This window comes from Chiloscyllium punctatum, chromosome 8 (genome assembly GCF_047496795.1).
Source record: "Chiloscyllium punctatum isolate Juve2018m chromosome 8, sChiPun1.3, whole genome shotgun sequence".
Lineage (NCBI taxonomy): Eukaryota > Metazoa > Chordata > Chondrichthyes > Orectolobiformes > Hemiscylliidae > Chiloscyllium > Chiloscyllium punctatum.
Genome location: NC_092746.1, coordinates 89,973,601 through 89,996,004, shown reverse-complemented (window position 1 = coordinate 89,996,004; position 22,404 = coordinate 89,973,601). Strand labels below are relative to the sequence as shown.

General features: G+C 42.2%; 1 protein-coding gene across 8 annotated transcripts in view; it reads left to right on the top strand.

The window, feature by feature from the left end:
• mpp7a (MAGUK p55 scaffold protein 7a) overlaps positions 1-22,404 on the top strand; it is a 431,085-nt gene that overhangs the window by 185,801 nt on the left and 222,880 nt on the right. For 7 of the 8 annotated variants that reach the window (XM_072576030.1, XM_072576032.1, XM_072576028.1 and 4 more), the window contains one exon: positions 11,399-11,517. The exons of the other annotated variant lie outside the window; for it this stretch is intronic. In XM_072576030.1, coding sequence (XP_072432131.1) covers positions 11,399-11,517 — 119 coding nt within the window. The remainder of the gene's footprint in view (positions 1-11,398; positions 11,518-22,404) is intronic. 8 annotated transcript variants of the gene reach the window in all.

Below are 22,404 nucleotides of genomic sequence, written 5' to 3'. Positions count from 1 at the left end.
CCATTCCCTCCGCGACTGTCTTGTCAGGTCCATGCCCCCCACCAACCACCTTCCTCTCCTCCTGTCACCTTCCCCTGCCACTGCAGGAATTGCAAAACCTGTGCTCACACCTCCCCCCTCACCTCCATCCAAGGCTCCAAAGGAGCTTTCCACATCCATTAGAGTTTTACCTGCACTTACACACATGACATTTACTGTACCCCTTGCTCCCGATGTGGTCTTCTCTACACTGGGGAGACAGGATGCCTACTTGCAGAATGCTTCAGAGAACATCTCGGGGCCACCTGCACCAAAACACCCCACTGTCCTATTGCTGAATACTTCAATTCCTCCTCCCACTCTGCCAAGGGCATGCAGGTCCTGAGCTTCCTCCATCGCCATACAATAACCACCCGACATCCGGAGGAAGAATGCCTCATCTTCCACCTTGGGACCCTCCAACCCCATGACATCAATGTAGATTTCACCAGTTTCCTCATTTCCCCTCCCCTCAACTTCTCCCAGATCCAACCTCCCAACTTAGCACCGCCCTCATGACCTGTCCGACCTGTCCATCTTCCTTCCCACCTATCCACTCCCCCGTCCTTTCCCACCTCTCACCATTACCCGCACCTCATTTACCTATTGCACTCTCAGCTACCATCCCCCCCCCACCCCCACCAGCCCCATCGCCTCTTCCCCCCACCCCCATTTATCTATCCACCCCCTTGGCTCACAAGCCTCATTCCTGATGAAGGGATTTTGCCTGAAATGTTGATTCCTGCTCCTTGCATGCTGCCTGACCTACTGTGCTTTTCCAGCACCACACTCTCAACTCTAAATTAATATTTTGCTTGTTGTTCAGTTACAAGAATAAATCTTCGTGTTTTTGAAGCAGTTTTATTCCAGTTCAAGGAGTTGGGATGATTTGAGACTTTGCAATGAGTGAGAGTGCTGCTGGGCTGTTTGTATTTATTGCCCGTCTCCATATCTGGCATTGCACTGCTAATGACATTTCAGCTACTTGAGATGGCTAAATTGTGTGCTTGGTAGAATATTTGTTTAGTTAGATGCCAATGTGCTGATCGTGGAAAGTGCCAATTGCATAGCTACTGCACAGTAGCATGAGACAGCTTGCTTAACCTGCAGTTAAAATATTTGAGATGCTTTACCTGTGCAGTATATTCTGTGATAAATGGATAATTTCTCTGATTCAAAGTGAGTTTTTGATTTACTGTATGATACACAGCGAACAATGATTTAAACAGATCTGAAATAAAAACAGAAATTACAGCAGAATTTCAGCAGGTCTGGCAAAATGTGTGGAGAGAAAGCAGAGTTAACTTTTCGAGTTCAGTCACTCTTCTTTGGAATGGATCTGATCAGGATAGCCAGTGTCCCACAGGATAGCTTTGCATCTGTTTCTCTATCAAACTTACAAGGCAAGCAAATGTACAATTTAGCCAGTCACTCAGACTGTTAGTCGTGAAAAGCTGGGTCCAAAATGGAAGATTGGAACCCTGAAGAAGGGTTACTGGACTTGCAACATGAATTCTGTTTCTTCTCAACAGATGTTGTCAGATCCACAGGTATGTTAAGGACTATCTACGAATAGTTTGAACGCACACTCATTGAAATTTAGTAGAATGAGAGGCACAATTCTCTGGGAACTTGATAGGATAGATGTGGAGAGGCGATTTACCCTCAGACCAGAAAGTATAATCTCAGATTAAGGAGTCATAAGAACTAGGAGCAGGCGTAGGCAATTCAGCTCTTCGTGCTTTCTCTGCCATTTTAACACGATGGCTAATCTCATCTTGGACTCAACTCTACTTTCATGCCTACATCCCATAACCCTTCAACCTAAAATTAATTAAAAATCTGTCTATCTCTTCCTTACATTTATTCAATGTCCCAGCTTCCATTGCACTCTTGGTTTGTGAATTCCACAGATTCACGACCACTGAAAAGAGAATTGTAGAATTTCTTCTGAGGGAAGTGAATCTGTGGAATATTTTACTGTAGAGGGCTGTTGAGGCTGAGACAAACAGATTTTTAGTCAGTAAGGGGATCAAGAGTTTTGGGGAAAAGGCAGAAAAGTAGATTTGAGGATCATCAGATTAGCCAGATTCATTGATTAACAGAGCAGACTCAGTGGGCTGAATGGCCGACTTCTGTTCATATGTTTTATGGTCTAAAAATGAAATAATTGGCCCTGAAGAAGATACTAAGACTTCGTGTGCCATCAAAATAGGTCAGCTACTGACCTGACCTTGAGAAGCTTGTATTGATTGGTCCTTTGAAGACCATCAGTATAGTAACACTGCCATCAGAACTGCAATATCTATAAACACACTTCAAATCAAACTCTCAAGCCAGCAAAGATTTCAGACTGAGGGCTAGTTGATGTAACCACTTTTAAGAATGGAAATCTCTCTTTATTGAAGAAGATTGTAGAGCATGCCAAACGACTTCAGTGACAAAATTACAAATATTCCAGTGATGCATCTTCAAAGAGCAGAAAAAGCACAAGTGACCATTCTTTGGGAACATAGATAAAATGTTTATAAAGTTTGATATGTCTAACAGACAAATGAAAAGTGAAAAGGCAAAAGAAATAGTTCTTGTCAAAGCTGCAGAAGCTGAGAGGACAAGATGATACTCGCCTATATGGCTGACTGAATGAAATTAAACTTTACAGTCAATTTCAAAAGTAAAATCATGCTGCAAGTCAAATGTGCTGCATTCTGTGATAATGGTTGCATGGATGAGGATGGGATGAAGTTACTGATTGATTGTCGACTCGGCATCCCAGTGGTATACATAAAGAATACAGCTTGTTAGTATGGCATGTATTTTTATCCCATAAAAACCAATGACTTCAAGAGATTCCTGTGGGGGAAACAAAATCACCCATATTGCGCTCTTCAAAGGAGTCTTTTTTCCACAGTGCAATCTTTGGATCATTCTCTCAACGGGTCTTTCAGGGATCATTTTCTCACTGAATGGAATATAGGCAAATGGTTGATGGAGGGAAATAAATTTTAAAAAAGCATGATTCCTTATTGATTTGTGTAATTTCATCACCAAATTGTACCATACTCTTGGTGCACCATCTCTCCTCAGATCATTGAGAGAATATGGAGATAGGGGTTTGGGGTAGGCAAGGGAGTTATCACAGTCAGCAAAGTTAGTTGTGCTGGGCATGAATTCAACTAGAATTTGAAGTTGAACAAAGATAACATTTAAAATGACTGTGAACACTTGCCATTGAGCTTTCGGCTTCAAAGATGTCCTTTGATCATGACAACAAAGCAGGTGTGAATTTGTTGGAATTCCACTCCACTTCAATGGACTTAATAAAGGAGACACACTGTATCAGGGAGAGCCAGCTTCTGCTGCTAGTTGCAAAATTCAGGCCACTACTGTTTTTTTTCACTTTTGTACTGACCAGCATTGAAATGATATTTGGTAGGGCGATGGGAATCAATGCAAGGTGTCCGAGAAAGAAGATTGAAGGGCAAGATCAAAAGACAGAAAGGGGGATTAAAAAATAGTGGCTGGCAGAGAAATCATGGGCCAGGATTAAGCAAGGCCACAACGAAAAATCATGGGGATGGGACAAATCATGTTAAACAGGGAGATTTTAAGGCTTTGCGCATTAGTATGTGGACCATTTGCAGTCAAGTAAAATAAATGACTAAATCGTGCAAATGGATGAAAACAGGTATTCAGTGTTCAGGAAGGACAGACAAAATAAAGGTGATGGAGTTGCTTTGCTGGTTGAAGAGGAAGTTAATAGTGAGGAAAGATATTGGCTCCAGCAATTTGGAATCTATTTGGGAATAGCTGAGAAACACAACAGGTTAAAAGAAAAACATTTGTGGGGTTGGATGTAGACCTTCAAACTGTTGGGGTAATATCATGAATACTTTTAAATAGGAAATTAGATTTGCATGGACTAAAGGAACATCTGTAATTATGTGTGACTTTAATTCATAGATTGAGCAAATCAAATTACTAATAATACTGTAGAGGTGAAATTCCTGGAGTGTAGATGGGATGGTTTTCTGGACCAATATGTTGAGGAACCAACTGGAGAACAGGCCATCCTCGACTAGGTATTGTGAAAAGAGAAAAGAATAATCGTCAGTGTGGTTGTGCAAGGCTTCTTGAGGAGGCAAGCACAAAGAAAACTAGGAATTGGAGACCAGTCAGTCTGACATTGGAAGAGGGGAAAATGCTGGCGTTCATTCTAACAGATTAAATAGCTGATCACTTGGAAACAGTGACAAGTTTGGACAGATCCAGCATAGATTTATGAAAAGCAAATCATGCTTGATAAATCTACTGGAATTCTTTGAGGATATAACTAATAGAGTTGATGAGGATGAACCGGTGGGTGTGATTTATTTGGATTTGCAGAAGGCTTTCAACAATGTCCCACATAAGAGATGAGTCTGTAAAATTAAAGTGCAAGGGGTTGGGTGTCGTGAATTGACACTGAGAACTGGTTGGCAGATAGGAAACAGAGTGGAAATAGATCTGTCTTTTTCTGAATGCCAGTCAGTGACTTGTGGGATTCTGCAGTGATCAGTGCCAGGACCCTGGCTATTCACAATATTTATTAATTATTTAAATGATGGAAATAAATGTAATATTTCCACATTTCCATGACACAAAGCTGGGTGATGCATGAGCCATGAGAAAGATGGGGAGATGTTTCAGTGTGGTTCAGACAAACTGAGCAAGTGGGCAAATTCATGGCAGATGAGTATAATGTGGATAAATTTGAGTTTTCTACTTTGGTAGCAAAAGCAAGAAAGTTGAAAGGCTATGAATTGAGAGGGGGAAGTGTCCAATGAAACCTGGGTGTTCTCATTCACCAGTCACTGAAGATAAGCATGCAGTACCAGCAGGTGGTAAATAAAACAAATGATATATTGACTTTCATAAGAGAGGATCTGAGTATAGGAATAGCAATGTATTGCCGCAATTGTACAGGTGTTGGTGAGACCACACCGGAATATTGTGTGCGTAGTTTTGGTCATCTCATCTGGAGAAGGATGTTCTGTCTATAGAGCAAGTGCCGAAAGGCTTAGCACACCCACTTCTGGGACTACGGGAGTGACATATCAGGAGAGGTTGAATCTATCTGTACTGGGCAGTTTCTAGGACGGAGGCAGAACCAAAGAACATACACCTTGGTCATTTGCTGCAACCCAACTCCGAGGCTTTATTCTGAAGCTGTGCCCAAGTCACCACAAACCTGTAACCTTGCAGATTAATTACCTGTGCTCACATGACTCACCTTTCAAAGGGACGTGGTCTCCAAATAATATAAACCAACTGTATTATATAACGTGTTTGAGATCACATTTGCTGGAGCTCAAGAAAATGAGAGGGGGGTTTCATCGAAACTTATAAAAGTCTAACAGGGTAAATACAGGAAAGATGTTCCCAATGTCCAAGAGAGTCCAGAATCAGGGATCACAGTCTAAAGTTGCTGAGTGAACTATTTAGGACTGAGATTAGACATTTCTCCACTCAAAGTGGTGAATCTGTAGAATTTGCTACCATAGCAAGCTGTCAAAGCCAAAACATTGATTTCAACAAGGGACGAAAGGGATCAAAGGATATGCAGGAAAAGTGGGAACAGGCTATTGAGTTGGATGATGAGCCTTGATCATGAATGGTGAAGCAGATTCGGTGTGCTGAATGGCCTATTCCAGCTTCTAGTGTTTGTGCTTTTATGTCATGGAGCATCAAAGGTTAATTAGTCTGTATTGGTTTTTTTTGTCTGGATGAATTAACTATTTCATGACAGATATAAATCAACTTTCTTTATTTTTACTTTTTACTAATTTAAATGTCTTTGATTTACTTCTATTAGCGTCAGTTTCTGTCTTTTCTCTCGATGCATCTTGCAGAAAGCTTTGGCTATGACTGAAAATTAGCTTTAGTGAAAAAAATGAGGCTGACATTGAGCAGTTCATGCCATTCTATGGTTGTAAAATTTCCAAACTACAATCTGGTGGTAGTTGCAAAGGTTTTAAATATAACTGGAGAAATGTAGCCCCTTCCCATTCTTAGGTTGTGTGGAACATGTTGGCTGCATACTCTCTATAGCTGTGATGGAGTCCACAGATTACATTGTCAAAACAAGCTCCTGTCAACAGTGATTCGAAAGTTTTGTTATTTATTGAGTGCTGTTGCTGTGGTCGACTTGGGTATCATGCCTAACATTGGATATAGAAACGTTTTATCTCCAAAACAACTGCTCGTGCTCTGGATAGTGGTAGTAAATTTATTCTGTCATCTGTTTCTTCGCTATTAAGTCAAAATATGCACTTTACTTGAGACAGTGTCAAAGATCATCGGTAGAACAATTATAGCAACGATGTATGTTTTTTTGAAATTGGGGATCTCGCTGATCAATTTGAAAAGAAATTTTTTTTCCACCAGAACATTTTGTAAAGTTATTCCAGTTCAGACAATGAGGAATTTGAATTTAAATTTAAATTTCAACTCTTTGCAATGAATTTCCAGCAACTTGAAACCTAAGTTATAAATTAAAAGAATGTTTCTGGCCATTTACCCTGTTTAACTGTGAGGAATTTTCCTTTCGGTGAACCAAATTTTACTTTCATTTTGGACGGAATTTGATAAGTATCCAAATATTTCAGAAACGAATGTGATTGAACTAATCTGAGAGATTTTTAAAAAAAAACTAAAGGTTTAAGCAGCATTCACAAAAATTGAAATTTTAATTATGTACTCACAGATTAAGGGAAAGATCATGGAGTCATTTCTCTTAAGATTGTGGCATTAAATATTGTTATTACCAAATTTGTCAGTGTAATAAGCATTCCCCATTCTACTTCAGAATTTGTCCATTTTAAATTAAACTTTTTAACAGAATGAGTTTGTCATTAAAATTGATGTTTAGAAAATTGTGCAAGTGTGATTAGTGCAAGATGAGAGGCAGCACACTAAAAGACTTGTGAAAAGAAATAATGTTTGCAGAAGCCTGTTGTAAATTACTTGTGTGTTGCTTACATTTTTATTTGGCCAGCATTTAGGGGCTGTCTATAATTTACATTGCAGGAAAGTTTCAAAAGTTTCATGTCTACAAAGAAATATTGTGATGTGCTTTGGGTCACAATTTTATTTTTGTAATGTTCCGTCACACATTCCTTTGAGATGACATCCATTTTATAGAGTCATAAAAGCATCATACTTCAAGCAGTTTCTCTTGTCTCCATTGCATGCTTTGTGGTGCAGTTTTTTTCATCACTTGGTTTTATTCTTTTTTTGAAGCTTATAGCTTTCATAATAGTGAACTAACTTTCTAAACTAAAGCCTGATATTTTTCTTAGTCTTGCACCACTCCAACAGTAGCTTTCACTAAGTTTTTTTTATTTCCAACCTTCTCAGGATTCCCTGGTGCTAGCAATATATTTGATTATGTAATTATCTGTCACAGCATGGTAAAAGTTTACAGATATTAAGGGCATTTTCAGTCACATGGTCTCATTGACTCAGTTTACTTAAATATGTAGGTAAAAGCAATGACTGCAGATACTGGAAACCAGGTTCTGGATCAGAGTGGTGCTGGAAAAGCACAGCAGTTCAGGCAGCATCCAAGGAGCAGGATTCTCCACTCTTCAGGCTCTCTGACTGTATTCCTGATGAAGGGCTTTTGCCCAAAACGTCGATTTTCCTACTCCTCGGATGCTGCCTGAACTGCTGTGCTTTTCCAGCACCACTCTAAACCATTATTTAAATGTGTAGAATGGTTCTCATACCTACTGATTATAACCAGATTAAAAGGAGCCAAAGTACATTCTTTATGTATTAACAATGTACTTTTCATATCCAAGAAGAATTCATGGTACAATGGAAAGTGAATCTAGTGCATTCCTTAAGTCTGATGTACCTTTGTGTTCTGCTATCGTACACATATGAAGCAAAACATGTGTGCAACAGGTTAGAGAGGTGACAGTCTAGTGATATTGTTGTTATACCAGAGACCTGGGTAATGTTCTGGGGACTGGGATTTGAATCCCGCCAAGGCAGATGGTGGAATTTCAATTCAATGAAAATCTGGAATTAAGTGTCTAATGATGACCACGAATCCATAGTTAGTTATAAGGAAAAATCCATCTGATTCATCAATATCCTTTTGGACATCCCTACCTGGTCTGGCCGACATGTGACTCCAACAGCAAAGTGGTTGACTCATAACTACCCTTTGTGCAATGAGCCAGTGATGCTCTCATACCATGAATGATTTTAAAAATGACATGATTTAGATTAATTATTTTGATTTCTTGCTATCTCTCTAACAACACTCTTGATATTAACCAGTCTGTTGACCTTGGTATTCCATTCACTTCTGAGCTTCTGGCCACCTGCTCCTGCCATCTCTATGACAGCTTAGTTCAATTTCCATAACATTGCTCAACTTCGCCCAATTGGTTCATCTGTTGAAATCTTCACTCAGGCTTTTGTTACCTCTAGAGTCAACTTTTGGGAAGTTTCTCCATTCTATTCTTCTTCAACCTGAAATCATTCAGGAGGCTCCAGCTCATTTCCTAATTTGTAGATGTGCCCTTCTCCTATCACTCCTTTGCTTGTTGACCTATGGTGGCGTCTGATCAAGCAACATCCTGATTGTAAAATTCTCATCCTTCCTTTCAAATTCTTCCACAAATCTTTTCCAACCCCCCCACAACCTTCTGAGGTGTCTGTGTTCTTCTAGTTCTGATTTCTTGACCCTTCACAGTTTTAATTGTTTCCACCATTGGTGTTATATGTTGAGCTGCCTCGACTCTAAGCTCTTACCCGTCTGCCTCTCTAACTTGCTTTTCCTTCATTGATATGCTCTCATAATTAACTCCTTTAACACGTCAGAATGACTTCTTTGGTCATTCATCTAATATAATCTCATGAAGCTTAGTATCAGTCATGTTTGGTTTTATACTGTCCTTGTGAAGTGGTTAACACTGCTGCCTCACAGTGCCAGGGACCTGCGTTCAATTTCAGCCTTGGGCGACTGTCTGTGGAGTTTGCATGTTCTCCTGGTGTCTGTGAGGGTTTCCTCAGTGTGCTCCAGTTTCTTCCCACAGTACAAAGATATGAAGAATAGGTAGATTGGCCATGCTAAGTTGTCTACCATGTCCAGGGATGTGTAGGTTAGGTGGATTAGCCATGGGAAATGCAGGGTTACAATGATAGGATAGGTGGGGTGAGTAAGGGTGGGATGCTTTTCGGACCGTCACTGTTGACTTGTTGGGCTGAATGGCCTGTTTCCACCTTGTAAGGATTCTTAGAATTCGAACACTCCTTTTCCCCTTTGCCAAACATATGCTGCAACTTGACTTTAAATAATGCCAGGTTACCTCGCTAAAGGGAGCCTGAGCTTTCACTGTTGCTGTACTACTTTGGCTCGTATTGATAGAGGGTGCCTGACGGATGATTGTGCTTTAAGATCATAAGACATAGGAGTGGAAGTAAGGCCATTCGGCCCATCGAGTCCACTCCGCCATTCAATCATGGCTGATTGGCATTTCAACTCCACTTACCCGCATTCTCCCCGTAGCCCTTAATTCCCCGAGACAACAAGAATCTATCTATCTTTATGCTATCTGTTCCACTGGCTCTTCTTGCCCCTTTCAGAATAATGTTATAAGCAAAAACAATTTCCAGTTTGCTTCAGTTCCAAAGAAGTTATATTTACTCTCACCATTAATTTAGTTTCTCTCTCCACACATGCTGCCAAACCTGTTGTGTTTCTCTGACATTTTATTTATTTCAGATCTCCAGCATCAGCCATACTTTACTTTTATTTTATGCTACGTAAATACGATGTGCTGTCAAGCAAAACTTCAAAATTATAGCATCTGGAAAAATTTAGTTTATTCCTGTGCTTTGTTAGCATTTTTTCTAACTTGATTTGGCAATTGTTTGACACCTTGTACATGTCATACTTTAGGAACTGGTTTCACTTCAATATTTAAATTTGTGGATGCCTTTCTTAAAACAAGTCTTGGACCAAGCTTTTGGTCACCTGGCCTTATTTTCCTCCTGTGCATTGCTGTCAGTTTTTGTCTGATTATGCTCCTGTTAAGCACTGTGGAACGTTTTACAATATGTAGAGCTTCTTGTGCAGCTTGTTTTCTTGCTATGGGAATGTTCAACTTCAATAAATCAATGGAGATTGATCACACACAACCTTTTAATTCTGGGTGGTTACTCCCTGTACATGATTTATTTTTTTGAAAATGAAATAAAATAAGTGCTTCTTGGAACTTGTGTTTCTTTGAGGGGACAAATGTCCTTTTGTTACTTATGTAATTGCAATACTGTGAAAGGATTAAGATGATGACCTAGTGTTACCACTGAGACTGTCATTTTTCCATAACTGATCTGCTTCCATGATGGTTATGACTTTGAATTAAAAATTAATTAACTGGTATTAAGAATTGAATTAACTGGTACCTTCAGGCTATTGAAATTCATTTCTGCCTTTTTCTACAGCAATTCAGTATTAAACACTGAATTGAACCAGTAAGGAATAAAGTTGATCTTGTAGTTTTACATTTTAAAATTAAAATGCATAGAATCTGGAGTTTCTATTTAATCACTGTTTAGGCTTAATTTATATTCAGTTTTTTTTCTGATTTTGAGAAATTTGTGGATTAGAAACCGACTCTGTTAATTATGTAATGTCCAGTTTAGTTTCTTCTCAACACCATAAATGTGGGGATCTCAATGCATACTTACATTTAGGCTGACTCTGCATTCACTATTGTTTTTATTCCTGCACACCTAATCTATGCGTCAGCATTTAGAGGTTTTTTTTGTGAATAGTTTATGATAAAATAATTTTGGCAACCACAATCAAACTGTTGCAATATGGGGATAACGATTTATTAAATAATGGTTCACTGGAGGCCAATAGAAACTGCCTTTTTTTGGTGGACTCTGGCTGGGTGAAAGCAACAAATTGCCCTTTGAGCCTGTGTAATCCTCTTGGGAAACCAAACGTATGTTGCAACTTGACTTTAAATAATGCCAGGTTACCTCACTAAAGGGGCCTGAGCTTTCTTTGTTGCTGTACTACTTTGGCTCATATTGATAGAGGGTGCCTGACGGATGATTGTGCTTTATGCTACTGTGGAACAGTGTGCTACTGTCTGTCTCTTGGAGACTGATGGGGAAACATGCCATTTGTAGTTGAGACAGTGCCTTTTGTAACCTTGGGCATCTCCAGAGATTAAGTTCTGTTTCACAGCCTGTGGGTTTCCTCAATTTAAAAAATGAAACACTCCATTCAGGCAGTTGAGAAACAAGTGTCACTTAAGTAGATGATTTCTGTTGCATTACTCTTATTGTATTTCATATTTATTCACAGGTCTATATGAATTGTTGGCTTCCTTGCCAACCCAGCTGCAGTCACATGTGAACAGCCAGGAAGATCTGACCTTCCTACGGGATATGTTTGGTGAAAAAAGCCTTCATTCACTAGTGAAGGTAACCGCAGTGTAAACTAACCAAGAAAGCATATGGAAAAATGTTTTGGATATAAACTGGTCAACTAACCACCATGTTATTGCGAGTTTAAAAACAAGAAGCTTTTTATTCTGAGCTTTATTATGAATATTGCTTGAGTGGAAGTTGTTTAAAGAGGTACTTCCCAAATTGTATAGATAGTTAGTTTAATGAGGTGATAATCTGTTACATTGCATTAAATTAGCCAAAGTATTGTTTTGCTGAAGTTAGATTTAATTTATTAAAATCTGTGAATCGTTGCACAAAGTATTGAAGGAATTGCCCTGTGCTTCTCGAAGTAGTGGATTAGTGGATGATCTGTGACCAAGGCCCCTCCATTCCTTTTCTGAAGCATCTCCTAATCACTTAATCCTTCCCACGTCCAAAAATGTGCTTGACTTCCACCAAACACTTCCCCAGAGCAATGTGGCTCAAGTCGGGAACTCAGCCAGCTGAGTTGGAGTTAGAACCTGGCGTTCCTTGCTGTTTAATATGTTTGTTAATTCTCTGACATATTGTTGACTATATTACCTTGTATGAGAGGAGAAAACTTCCAGTGTTGATCCTTAACACAGTAATTCTGAGTGATGCATGTAATTTATGAATCCGTACAAGAATCCAATATTGACAACAGCTCCCTATTTACATCCTTTAATTTGTGCACATCTTTGCTCATTGTTTCCCCAACTATTTATTTCTATATTTTGATTGAATGCTTGTTGCTTGAACTAATTGCATTAATAGGCTGTTGTAATAATTTGAGTAGAGAATAAAAAAAATTACAAGAATTCTTCAGCCTTCACTGCGTTTTATAAATGAATCCCAACTTAGAATCAGATTAAGTAACTTCCATAATATCAAAGTAATTTCTTATCTTAAATCAAAAGTGTTCAACCAATTGACTAAATAAAAGATTGCTACAAATTTGTAATACCCTATAACAATTTGATTCTAAATAGATTTATGATTTTGATTTAATTTAGTACTGTCACGTGTAGCGAGGTACAGTGAAAAGTTTTGTCTTGCGTGCTTTACAGGCAAAAGCATAAGGGTAACAGAACAGAGTGCAGGATACAGTATTACAACTGTAAAGAAGGTGCAGAGAAGATCAACATTAACATTTAAGAAATCTGTTCAAAAGTCAGATAATAGCAGGGAAGATGTTGTTCTTGAATCTGTACTTGTATACAAACTTTCATACCTTTTGCCAGATGGAAGAGGGTGGAAGAGAGTACAGCCAGGGTGGGAGGGTGCTTTGATTATGTTGGTTGCTTTCCCGATGCAGCAGGAAGTATCGATGAAGACAATGGATGGGAGGCTGGTAGGCTGGTGTACATGACAGACTGGGCTGTGTTCACAACTCTCTGGAGTTTCTTGTTGTCTTGGGAAGAGCAGTTATCACACAAAGCTGTGATGCATCCAGATAGAATGCTTTCTATGGTGCAGCGATGAAAATTGTTAAGTCATTGTGGACATGCTAAATTTCCTTAGCCTCCTGATGAAGTAGAGAGGTGATTGTGCTTTTTTTGACCAGTGTCAATGTGGGTGAACCAGGACAGTATGTTGGTGATCATCATACCCAGGAACTTGACACACTCAACCATCCCCACATGATTACCATTAATGCAGACAGGGACTTGTCCTCCACTCTGTTCACTGAAATCACTGACTTGGCTGTCTTGTTTTGCTGATGTTGATGAAGAGATGGTTGTCTTTACATCATGCCAGCAGGCACACTATCTCCAACCTGTACTCCATCTCATAGTTGTTTGAGATCTGACCTACAATAGTGGTGGTGTCAGCAAACTTGTAAGCTGAATTGGTGTAGAATTTTGCCACATAGTTGTGAATGTATAAGTATAGTAGGGGTCTGAGTTTGCAGCCTTGTGGGGCACCAGTATTGTGGATTATCATGGAGGAGGTGTGGTCGCTTATCCTTACTGAGTGCGGTCTGTTGGCCTGGAAGTCAAAAATTCAGTAACAGAGTGGGGAGCAGAAACTTAGGTTTTCAAGTTCGGAAATGCGTTTGTTTGGAATTATTGTTGAAGGCAGAGCTGAAGTCAATAAGTAGGAGCCTGACATACGTATCCTTGTTTTCCAGATGTTTCAGGGATGCGTGGAGGGCCATGGAGATTGTGTCTGCCATGGACCTGTTGAGCCAGTAGGCAAATTGCAAGGGATAAAGGGAGGCTGGAGTTGATGTGGGCCATGGCGAACTTCCCAAAGCACTTCATGATTGTGGATGTCAGAGCCACCGGGTGATAGTGATTGAGGCACACAACATATTTTTCTTTGACATTGGGATGATGGTGGTATTGAAGTGGGGGTTACTTCAGATCATAGTAAGGAGAGGTTGAAGATGTCTACAAATACTCCTGCCAGCTGGTGACTCCATCCAAGCTAGTGTGCTGAGGCACTGAAATTTGTAATTCAATGTGAGGTGCTGCATTTTAGGAAAGCAAATCTTAGCAGGACTTATACACTTAATGGTAAGGTCCTAGGGAGTGTTGCTGAACAAAGAGACCTTGGAGTGCAGGTTCATAGCTCCTTGAAAGTGGAGTCGCAGGTAGATAAGATTGTGAAGAAGGCATTTGGTATGCTTTCCTTTATTGGTCAGAGTATTGAGTACAGGGGTTGGGAGGTCATGTTGCGGCTGTACAGGACATTGGTTAGGCCACTGTTGGAATATTGTGTGCAGTTCTGGTCTCCTTCCTGTCGGAAAGATGTTGTGTTACTTGAAAGGGTTCAGAAAAGACTTAGAAGGATGTTGCCAGGGTTGGAGGATCTGAGCTACAGGGAGAGGCTGAACAGGCTGGGGCTGTTTTCCCTGGAGCATCGTAGGCTGAGGGGTGACCTTATAGAGGTTTACAAAATTATGAGGGGCATGGATATGATAAATAGACAAAGTCTTTTCCTTGGGGTCGGGGAGTCCAGAACTAGAGGGCATAGGTTTAGGGTGAGAGGGGAAAGATATAAAAGAGACCTAAGGGACAACTTTTTCATGCAGAGGATGGCACATGTTTGGAATGAGCTGCCAGAGGATGTAGTGGAGGCTGGTACAATTGCAACATTTAAGAGGCATTTGGATGGGTATATGAATAGGAAGGGTTTGGAGGGATATGGGCTGGGTGCTGGCAGGTGGGACTAGATTGGGTTGGGATATCTGGTCGGCATGGACAGGTTGGACTGAAGGGCCTGTTTCCATGCTGTACATCTCTATGACTCTATAATCCTTGTCTCATTATACCTGCAATTGCAGTTTAGCACTTCAGAACCTTCTTTTCCCACTCCTTGAACATATCTAGCTACTTGGATGTTGTACATACTGTTATTTAAACATACACCAATAGATGGGGTAGCAATGCAGTAGAAGACACATACCTGATGTGAGTTTTGAGAAGAATATCATTAATTACTTAAATTGCCTGAAGTTTAAGGATATGTTGTGATGCGTACAAAAATCCCATGCTTTTTGTTTGAAATTTCTTATTGGTGAAGAGATGGCTATAGACCTGACTTTGTTCAAATGCGGATGTCTTAACACTTGTTACTTTCAGCCAGCATTTAAATTGCAGTTTAGGATGTTCAAATAAGAGGGAACAGAATTGTTTTTTTCCCAACAGGAGGTATAACATGAGACAAATGATCATTCGGTGATGAGAATAAATGGAAATAAGTACAAATGTATTTGCAGGCAAATATTTGTATTTTAAAAGCTGTAATAACAAGTACGTTGAGGGAACATACTTTGTTGAGTTTAATAGAATTTCCCTGCTTTAAATTCTCATTCTTGTACATGTATTCTCAAAACCTGAATGGTACAGGGTGCAAATAAGCATATATTATTTTTTTCTGAGAAATTTGCTCCTTGACGAGAGAGATTTCTTGTTAATGGATTTTCTGTAATTTCTAGCTGTTGAAAGATGACTTGACAAAGCTAGTTCTATGCTCTGAAACCATCTAATGTTAAAATAAATCATGTGGCTCTCGTATCTATTATTTACTCAGATGTATTGGTGACCAAGCTGAACATTTTAATCTCGACCATTGTACTGTTTAAATGTGATGTCCGACCATCTTTGCTGCAAAATATAGTATTAAATCTTTTTTTTTGTTCGAAAGTTGAGTATCATGGCTATAAATTACAATAACTAACCAAAATCTGGTCCTATTGTACTTGAAGTTTTTTCAACAATTTCATTTACTTAATGACTTCCACACCCTATGGATGTTTCAAAACATTTTACAGCCAATTGAATATTTTTGAAGTGGTGTCACTGTTGTAGAATTGTACTTGCCAACTTGTGTACAAGAAACTTCAATGAGCAGCAATTTGATGATTTTTTTTGTGACATCAGTTGAGTGATGAATGTTGGCCAGGATACTCTGAAATAGGGCCATGGGATCTTTTATTCCCACCTCACAAGTCAGTTAGTTTAACTTGTTTTCTAAAAGACAGTGACTGATTTCGTGCAGCTCTCCCACTTGAGTATTAAAGTCTCAATTCTGTGCTCAAGTCTCAAGACTGGGACTTGAGCCGAAATCTTTTACCTGGGAGATGAGAATGCTTTTCTTGTTCCTCAACTATTTTGAAGTTCCTCGTCAAACTTGTGGGTAAAGCATTTCCAAATCACAAGGTGCCTACTCGTGTCTTATTGTATTAACAATATCAGATTCTGTGCCAGGGCTTTCCTTTAAGAAATTTTTAATAGTTTGAAATACAAATTTGTTCAAATTATGTTGTATTGCTTATTTTCCAGATACAATAATGCTTCAGTGCCATTTTAAGGGTAGGCTGACTTTGCTAAATGAAATGTGATTTCATATGCATTACCAGTGTCATGATATAACTGGGAACCTGACATGCTCCCGCTGTTCCTCAAGCTCTCTCAAAATGTATAAAGTCTCATTAAACCACCAAGATGACCAAACTGCTGATAAAAATAATTCAGGACAGGTTTTGACATGAATAGAAAATGAATCTATTGTAACACATTTAACTTTATCAAATAGCAGAGGGAAAAAAAGGATTCCAAATCTTCTACTCCTGCTCTTAAGCAATGAATAGGGGGTCTCTATCATGTTTCTGCTGTACAAAAATACAAAAGATAGGAGTCAGACAAGAACATGGTTGAACTGATGTGGCCTCAATTCCACATTCATGCCTATCCTCTCAATTTTTCGTCAAGAATCTACCTGCTTCTGCTTTAAAAATATTCAGTGACCCTATCTCATGGTCTCTGAGGTTGAAAGTTCACAGACTAATGCCTCTAAGAGGGAAAAATAAAATTCTCCTAATCTCATATTAAATGGGAGAGCCCTTAATGTTAAAACATCTACCTTCATTCAAGTCTCTCCCATAAAGGAAACATCTGTTCCACATCTATACCCCAACTGTTTTAAACCTGGAGAAACCTTGTGATATCACAGATTGGCATGAATAGCACAATATGGGTGAAGGTAATTAGAGGATGTGTGGGAGATGGTGAGAGAGAAGCAAGTGGAGGATTGTCTCAAGGTAACAATAAGATTAGAACCTGGTGTATCTTCAATTATCATGTACAAGACCTTTTGTTTTTAGATGCAATAAACTGAAATATAAAGAAGCTAGAGTCTGGAGACAGTTCTTGACTTTGCTTTCTCCTTGACCACACTGCATTAAACCCAAACTCATAGATGTGGGCAGATGGCCACACAACAAACACTGTCAAAACTCCTCAGGATCTTACATATTTCAGTAAGGTCAGCTCTCTCTTCTAAACTCCAGTGGATACAGGCCTGACCTGATCACCTTTCCTTGTAAGAGGATCTCCTCATCCCAGGAATCAGTGAAATGTTGCTTCTCTCAACTGCTTCTAATGCAATTATCTCCATTCACAAAACATCCAAACTGTACGTGGCAGTTTTCACGTGGCCTCACCGATGTCCTGTATAAGTGAAGCAAACATCCCTATTGTATTCCAATTGTTTTGTACCAAACACCAACATTGCATTTGATTTCCTAATCACTTACTATACCTGCATATTACCTTTGTGATTCATGTACCAGGACACATACATCACTCTGCACCTCAGAGTTCAGCAATTTCTCTCCATAGCTTGTTTTTCTGTTCCTCCTGTCAAAGTGGACCAGTTCTTGGTTTCACATCTGCCAAATTTTTGCCTGCTCACTTGATCTTTACAAATTCTTATTATAGATTTGTTATGTTCTCTTCAGAAGTCTTTTTTTTCGCCCTACCCATCGTTGTGTGATCAGCAAATTCAGGAGCCATAATAATGCACATTTTGTTGTGGGTTGTAAATAGCTGAAGCCCCAGTGCTGATCCCATTCATTACATCTTACCAACCTGAAAAAGACCCATATATGCTAACTTTCTTATCATAGAGCATTTCACTGAATCCCTACTCTGTGGAAGCAGGCCATTGGCCCATCGAGTGAACAACAACTCTGTGAAGAGCATTCCACCCAAACCCAACGATTACTCTATCCCTGGAACCCTGCATTTCCCATGGCTAATCCACCTGGCCTGCACACCCCTCCATAAATACCTTCTGACTTCTTTGACCAAGCCAGTTTTGTATCCAACTTACCAACTCACTACAGATCCCATGTGATGAAATCTTCTGGACCAGCCTACCATGAGGGATCTTGTCAGGTGTTTTAGTCAAGTGCATGGTGACAACATCCATTGCCCTACCCTCAACCATCAGCTTTGTCATTACGTCGAAAGCTCAATCAGATTTGCGAGACAACATCTCCCTTGCACAAAGCCATGCTGACGAGCCCTAATAAGTCCATGCTTTTCCAAGTGTGCAAATTGAATGGCAAAACAGACTTGATGGGCTGAATGATCTCCTTCAGCTTCCATGCCCCATGGTCTGTTTTCTACCTAGAATTGCATATGATGTGAGATGATTAATTATTCCTGTCTCAATGCACATTAGCAGATATAGAATAGACATTTATTCTGGATCGAACTAAATGATGTGCTGAGAATCTGAAAATATTTTGTATGAGCTCACTTTCCAAATTATCTCTGCAAATCTGATTCACTAAATCTTTGTATAGATGAAAATCACCCGAAATTATCATTATTATTCCATTAGAAGTCTTTATTTATTTCTGTCAATTTCCCACCCTACAGTGTGGATGCTGATGAACAGTGGGGTCCCATAAAGAACTCCCAGAAGTGACATCTCACCTTTCATGTTTCCTAACTCCATCTAAATTCATTCTGCATATTGATCTTCAAATGAAGATTTCTGTTGTGACAATGCCATGCTTTTTGCCATTGCTACCATTCCACCATCTCCTAACTTCCTGTCCTTCAGTCAAAAAACAAATAGCTGGAGAAACTCAGCAGCTTTGATAGTAATTGTGAAGAGAAAACAGAGTTAACATTTTGGGTCCAGTGACCCTTCTTCAGAACCATATTTCTATAATATAAATAAAAAGTTTATTTATAATTGAGGTATCAAATCATCCACTTTGTCACAAATGCTGCATACATTCAGATGCAGTCTTTAGTTCTGTCTTTTTAGTATCTTCACAACCTGCAGCCTTATCAGTAATTGCACAATATTTGTAAACTCTCCCCTTTTATGCCATGGTTCTGATTGTTTCTGCACTTCTGTTTTGCTGATTTAGTTTGCCCTCTCACTTCAGTTTATCACAGTGCTGTCATGATTTCGTTGCAAGTCCTTCATGCTGCTGTAGTTATGCAGCTCATCAGAACATGAATCCAACCAAGGTTCAAGTCATGAATATCTCAACAGTTCAGTCCCTACATTCCCCATTACTGGTACCAGTGTCTCATCAATTGAAACCAATTTCTCCCATGTCAATTTATTGAACCATACTTTTAATTCTTTAATCTTACTGACCATAAGCCAGTTTGCTTTTATTTTAGGAAATAATCCAGAGATTCACATCACAGATTTGAAGTTCTTACAGTTGAATTTGGAAGGATTAAGGCTCTTCTGCTGCTTAGCTGCTCAGTTGCGTAGCTGTGTGACTTGCAGACGGACCTACCTGTCCCCTGACCGTGGACAACATTTCTCTTAACATGTTGTAAGCCAACTGCTGGTCTTATCGAATCTCAGGGGGATGTCCTGCTCTCTCCGTACTTTTAAGCTCCACTCTGGGTCTTTCTGTTTCTGCATGAAACCGTCTCTTCCTGTTCCTGGCTCTCTCCCTCTGTTGCTCTTCCTCTGTGTGTGTGTGTGTCTGTCTGTCTCTCTCTCTCTCTCTTCTTCTCCCCCCCCGCCTCTCTATCTCTCATTTTCCCCTCTTTTTCTGTCTTTCTCTCTCTCCATCTCTTTGTCTCTGCACCTCTTTGTTTGTTTCTGTCTCTCCCTGTCTGTTATTTCCTCCTTCCCCTTCACTCCTTCCCCCCCTCCCTCCTCCTGCCGCCTTCCCCTTTCCTACCCCCCTTCTCCCTCCTCCTTTGACCCCCCTCCTCCTTTGACCCCCCTCCTCCTTTGACCCCCCTCCTCCTTTGACCCCCCTCCTCCTTTGACCCCCCTCCTCCTTTGACCCCTCTCCTCCTTTGACCCCCCTCCTCCTTTGACCCCCCTCCTCCTTTGACCCCCTCCTCCTTGCCCCTTTCCCACTCCCTCTTTCCCCAACATACACTCTCTCTCTCCCGTCCATCTCTCTCGCTCTCTCTCTCTCTCCCACCCTGTCTCTCGCTCTCTCTCCCCCCGTCTCTTTCTCATTCTCTCGCTCTCGCTCTCTCTCCCCCTTTCTCTCACTCTTCCCCGTCTCTCTCTCTCTCTCTCCCCCATCTCCCTCTTTCTCTCCCCTTCTCTCTCTCTCTCTCCCTCCCTCTCTCCCTCTCCCTCTCTCTCTCTTTCTTTCTTTCTCTCTCCGTCTCTCTCACACCTGTCTCTGTCTCTCTCCCCTCCCCGTCTCTCTCTCACTTCCCCATCTCTCCCTTTCCCCATCTCACTCTCTCCACACCCCCGTCATGGTCTCTAACCCCCCGTCACTCTATCTACCCCCCCCCCCCCCGTCTCTCTCACTCCCCCTCTCCCGTCTCTCTCTCTCTCTCTCTCCCTCCCCGTGTCTCTCTCTCTACCCTCATCTCTCTCTCTCTCTCTCTCTCTCTCTCACTCCCCCTCCCTCTCCCCCTCCCTCCCCCTCCCCTCCCTCCACCCCCCCGTCTCTCTCTCCCTCTACCCCCTGTCTCTCCCTCTCTCTCTCTCCTCCCCCTCCCCCCTCCCCCCGTCTCTCTCTCCCTCTACCCCCTGTCTCTCCCTCTCTCTCTCCTCCCCCCCCCTGTCCCTCTCCTCTCTCCCCCCCCCCCCGTCCATCTCTCTACCTCCCCGTCTCTCTCTCTCCTCCCCCCCCCGTCTCTCTCTCTCCTCCCCCCCCCCCCGTCTCTCTCTCTTCCCCTCCGCGTCTCTCTCTTTTCTCCTCCTGTCTATCTCTCTACCTCCCCATCTCTCTCTCTCTCTCTCCTACCCCCCCCACCGTCTCTCTCTCCTCTCTCCCCCCCCCCCACCGTCTCTCTTCCCGCCCTCCCGTCTCTCTCTCTCCTCGCCCCCCCGTCGCTCTCCTCCCCCCCCCCCCGCGTCGCTCTCCTTGTCCCCCCCCGCCACATCCGCCTCCCGCTTCCTCCCCCCGCCCGTCTCCCTCCCCAACCCCCCCCCCGCGTCCGTCTCTCTCTTCCTCCCCCCCCCCCCCGCGTCCATTTCCCTCCCACCCACCCCCGTGTCCACCTCTTCCCCCCCCGTCTCTCACTCTTTCCTCCCCCTCCATCTCTTGCTCCCTCCCCCCTCCGCGCTCTCGCCCTCTTCCCCCCTCGCTGTCTCTCTTTTCCCCCCTCGCTGTCTCTCTTTTTCCCCCCTCGCTGTCTCTCTTTTTCCCCCCTCGCTGTCTCTCTTTTTCCCCCCCTCGCGCGCTCTCTCTTTTTTCCCCCCTCGCGCGCTCTCTCTTTTCCCCCCTCGCGCGCGCTCTCTCTTTTTTCCCCCCTCGCGCGCTCTCTCTTTTCCCCCCTCGCGCGCGCTCTCTTTTTTTCCCCCGCGCGCGCTCTCTTTCTCCCCCCTCGCGCGCGCGCTCTTTCTCCCCCCTCGCGCGCGCGCTCTTTCTCCCCCCTCGCGCGCGCGCTCTTTCTCCCCCCTCGCGCGCGCGCTCTTTCTCCCCCCTCGCGCGCGCGCTCTCTTTTCCCCCCTCGCGCGCGCGCTCTCTTTTCCCCCCTCGCGCGCGCGCTCTCTTTTCCCCCCCCTCGCTCTTTCTCTCTTTCTCCCTCTCTTTCTCGCTCGCTCTCTCTCTTCCCCCCCACCACCACCATCTCTCTCGTTCTCTCTCTCTCTCTCTCTCTCTTTCCCACCCCCACCCTCTCCCTCTCTCCCTCTCCTCCCCCCGTCGCTCTCTATCTTACTGTCTCTCTGTCTTTCTTACTGTCTCTCTTTCTGTCGCTGTCCGTCTGTCTCTGTCTCTCTCCCTTTCTCTCTCTCTCCCTGTTCCCCCTCGTGATTCCTTTCTCTGTCCCCCTCGCTCGCACACTCCCTCTCTGCCCCCCTCCCCATCCCCAGAATCTGTCTTTTGTCCCTGTTTGATCCCCTCTCTCTGTCTGTCCTGTCCTTCTCTCTCTGTCCCCCTCTCTCTCTTCTATCCCTGTCCATCCCCCTCTCTATCTGTTCCTCCGCGTCTGTCCGCACTCTGTCTCTGCCTCTCTCTGTCCCTGTCACCCTCTCTCCCTCTCTCTTCTCTCCCCCCCACCCCCCCGTCACTGCCCCCCTTCTGTCTGTCTGTCTCTCCCTCTCTTTCTCTTTCTCTCTCTCTCTTCCTCCCCCGTCCCTGCCTCCCTCTTTCTCTGTCCCTGTTCCCCTCTTTCTGTTCCCCCCTCTTTGTCTCTGCCCCTC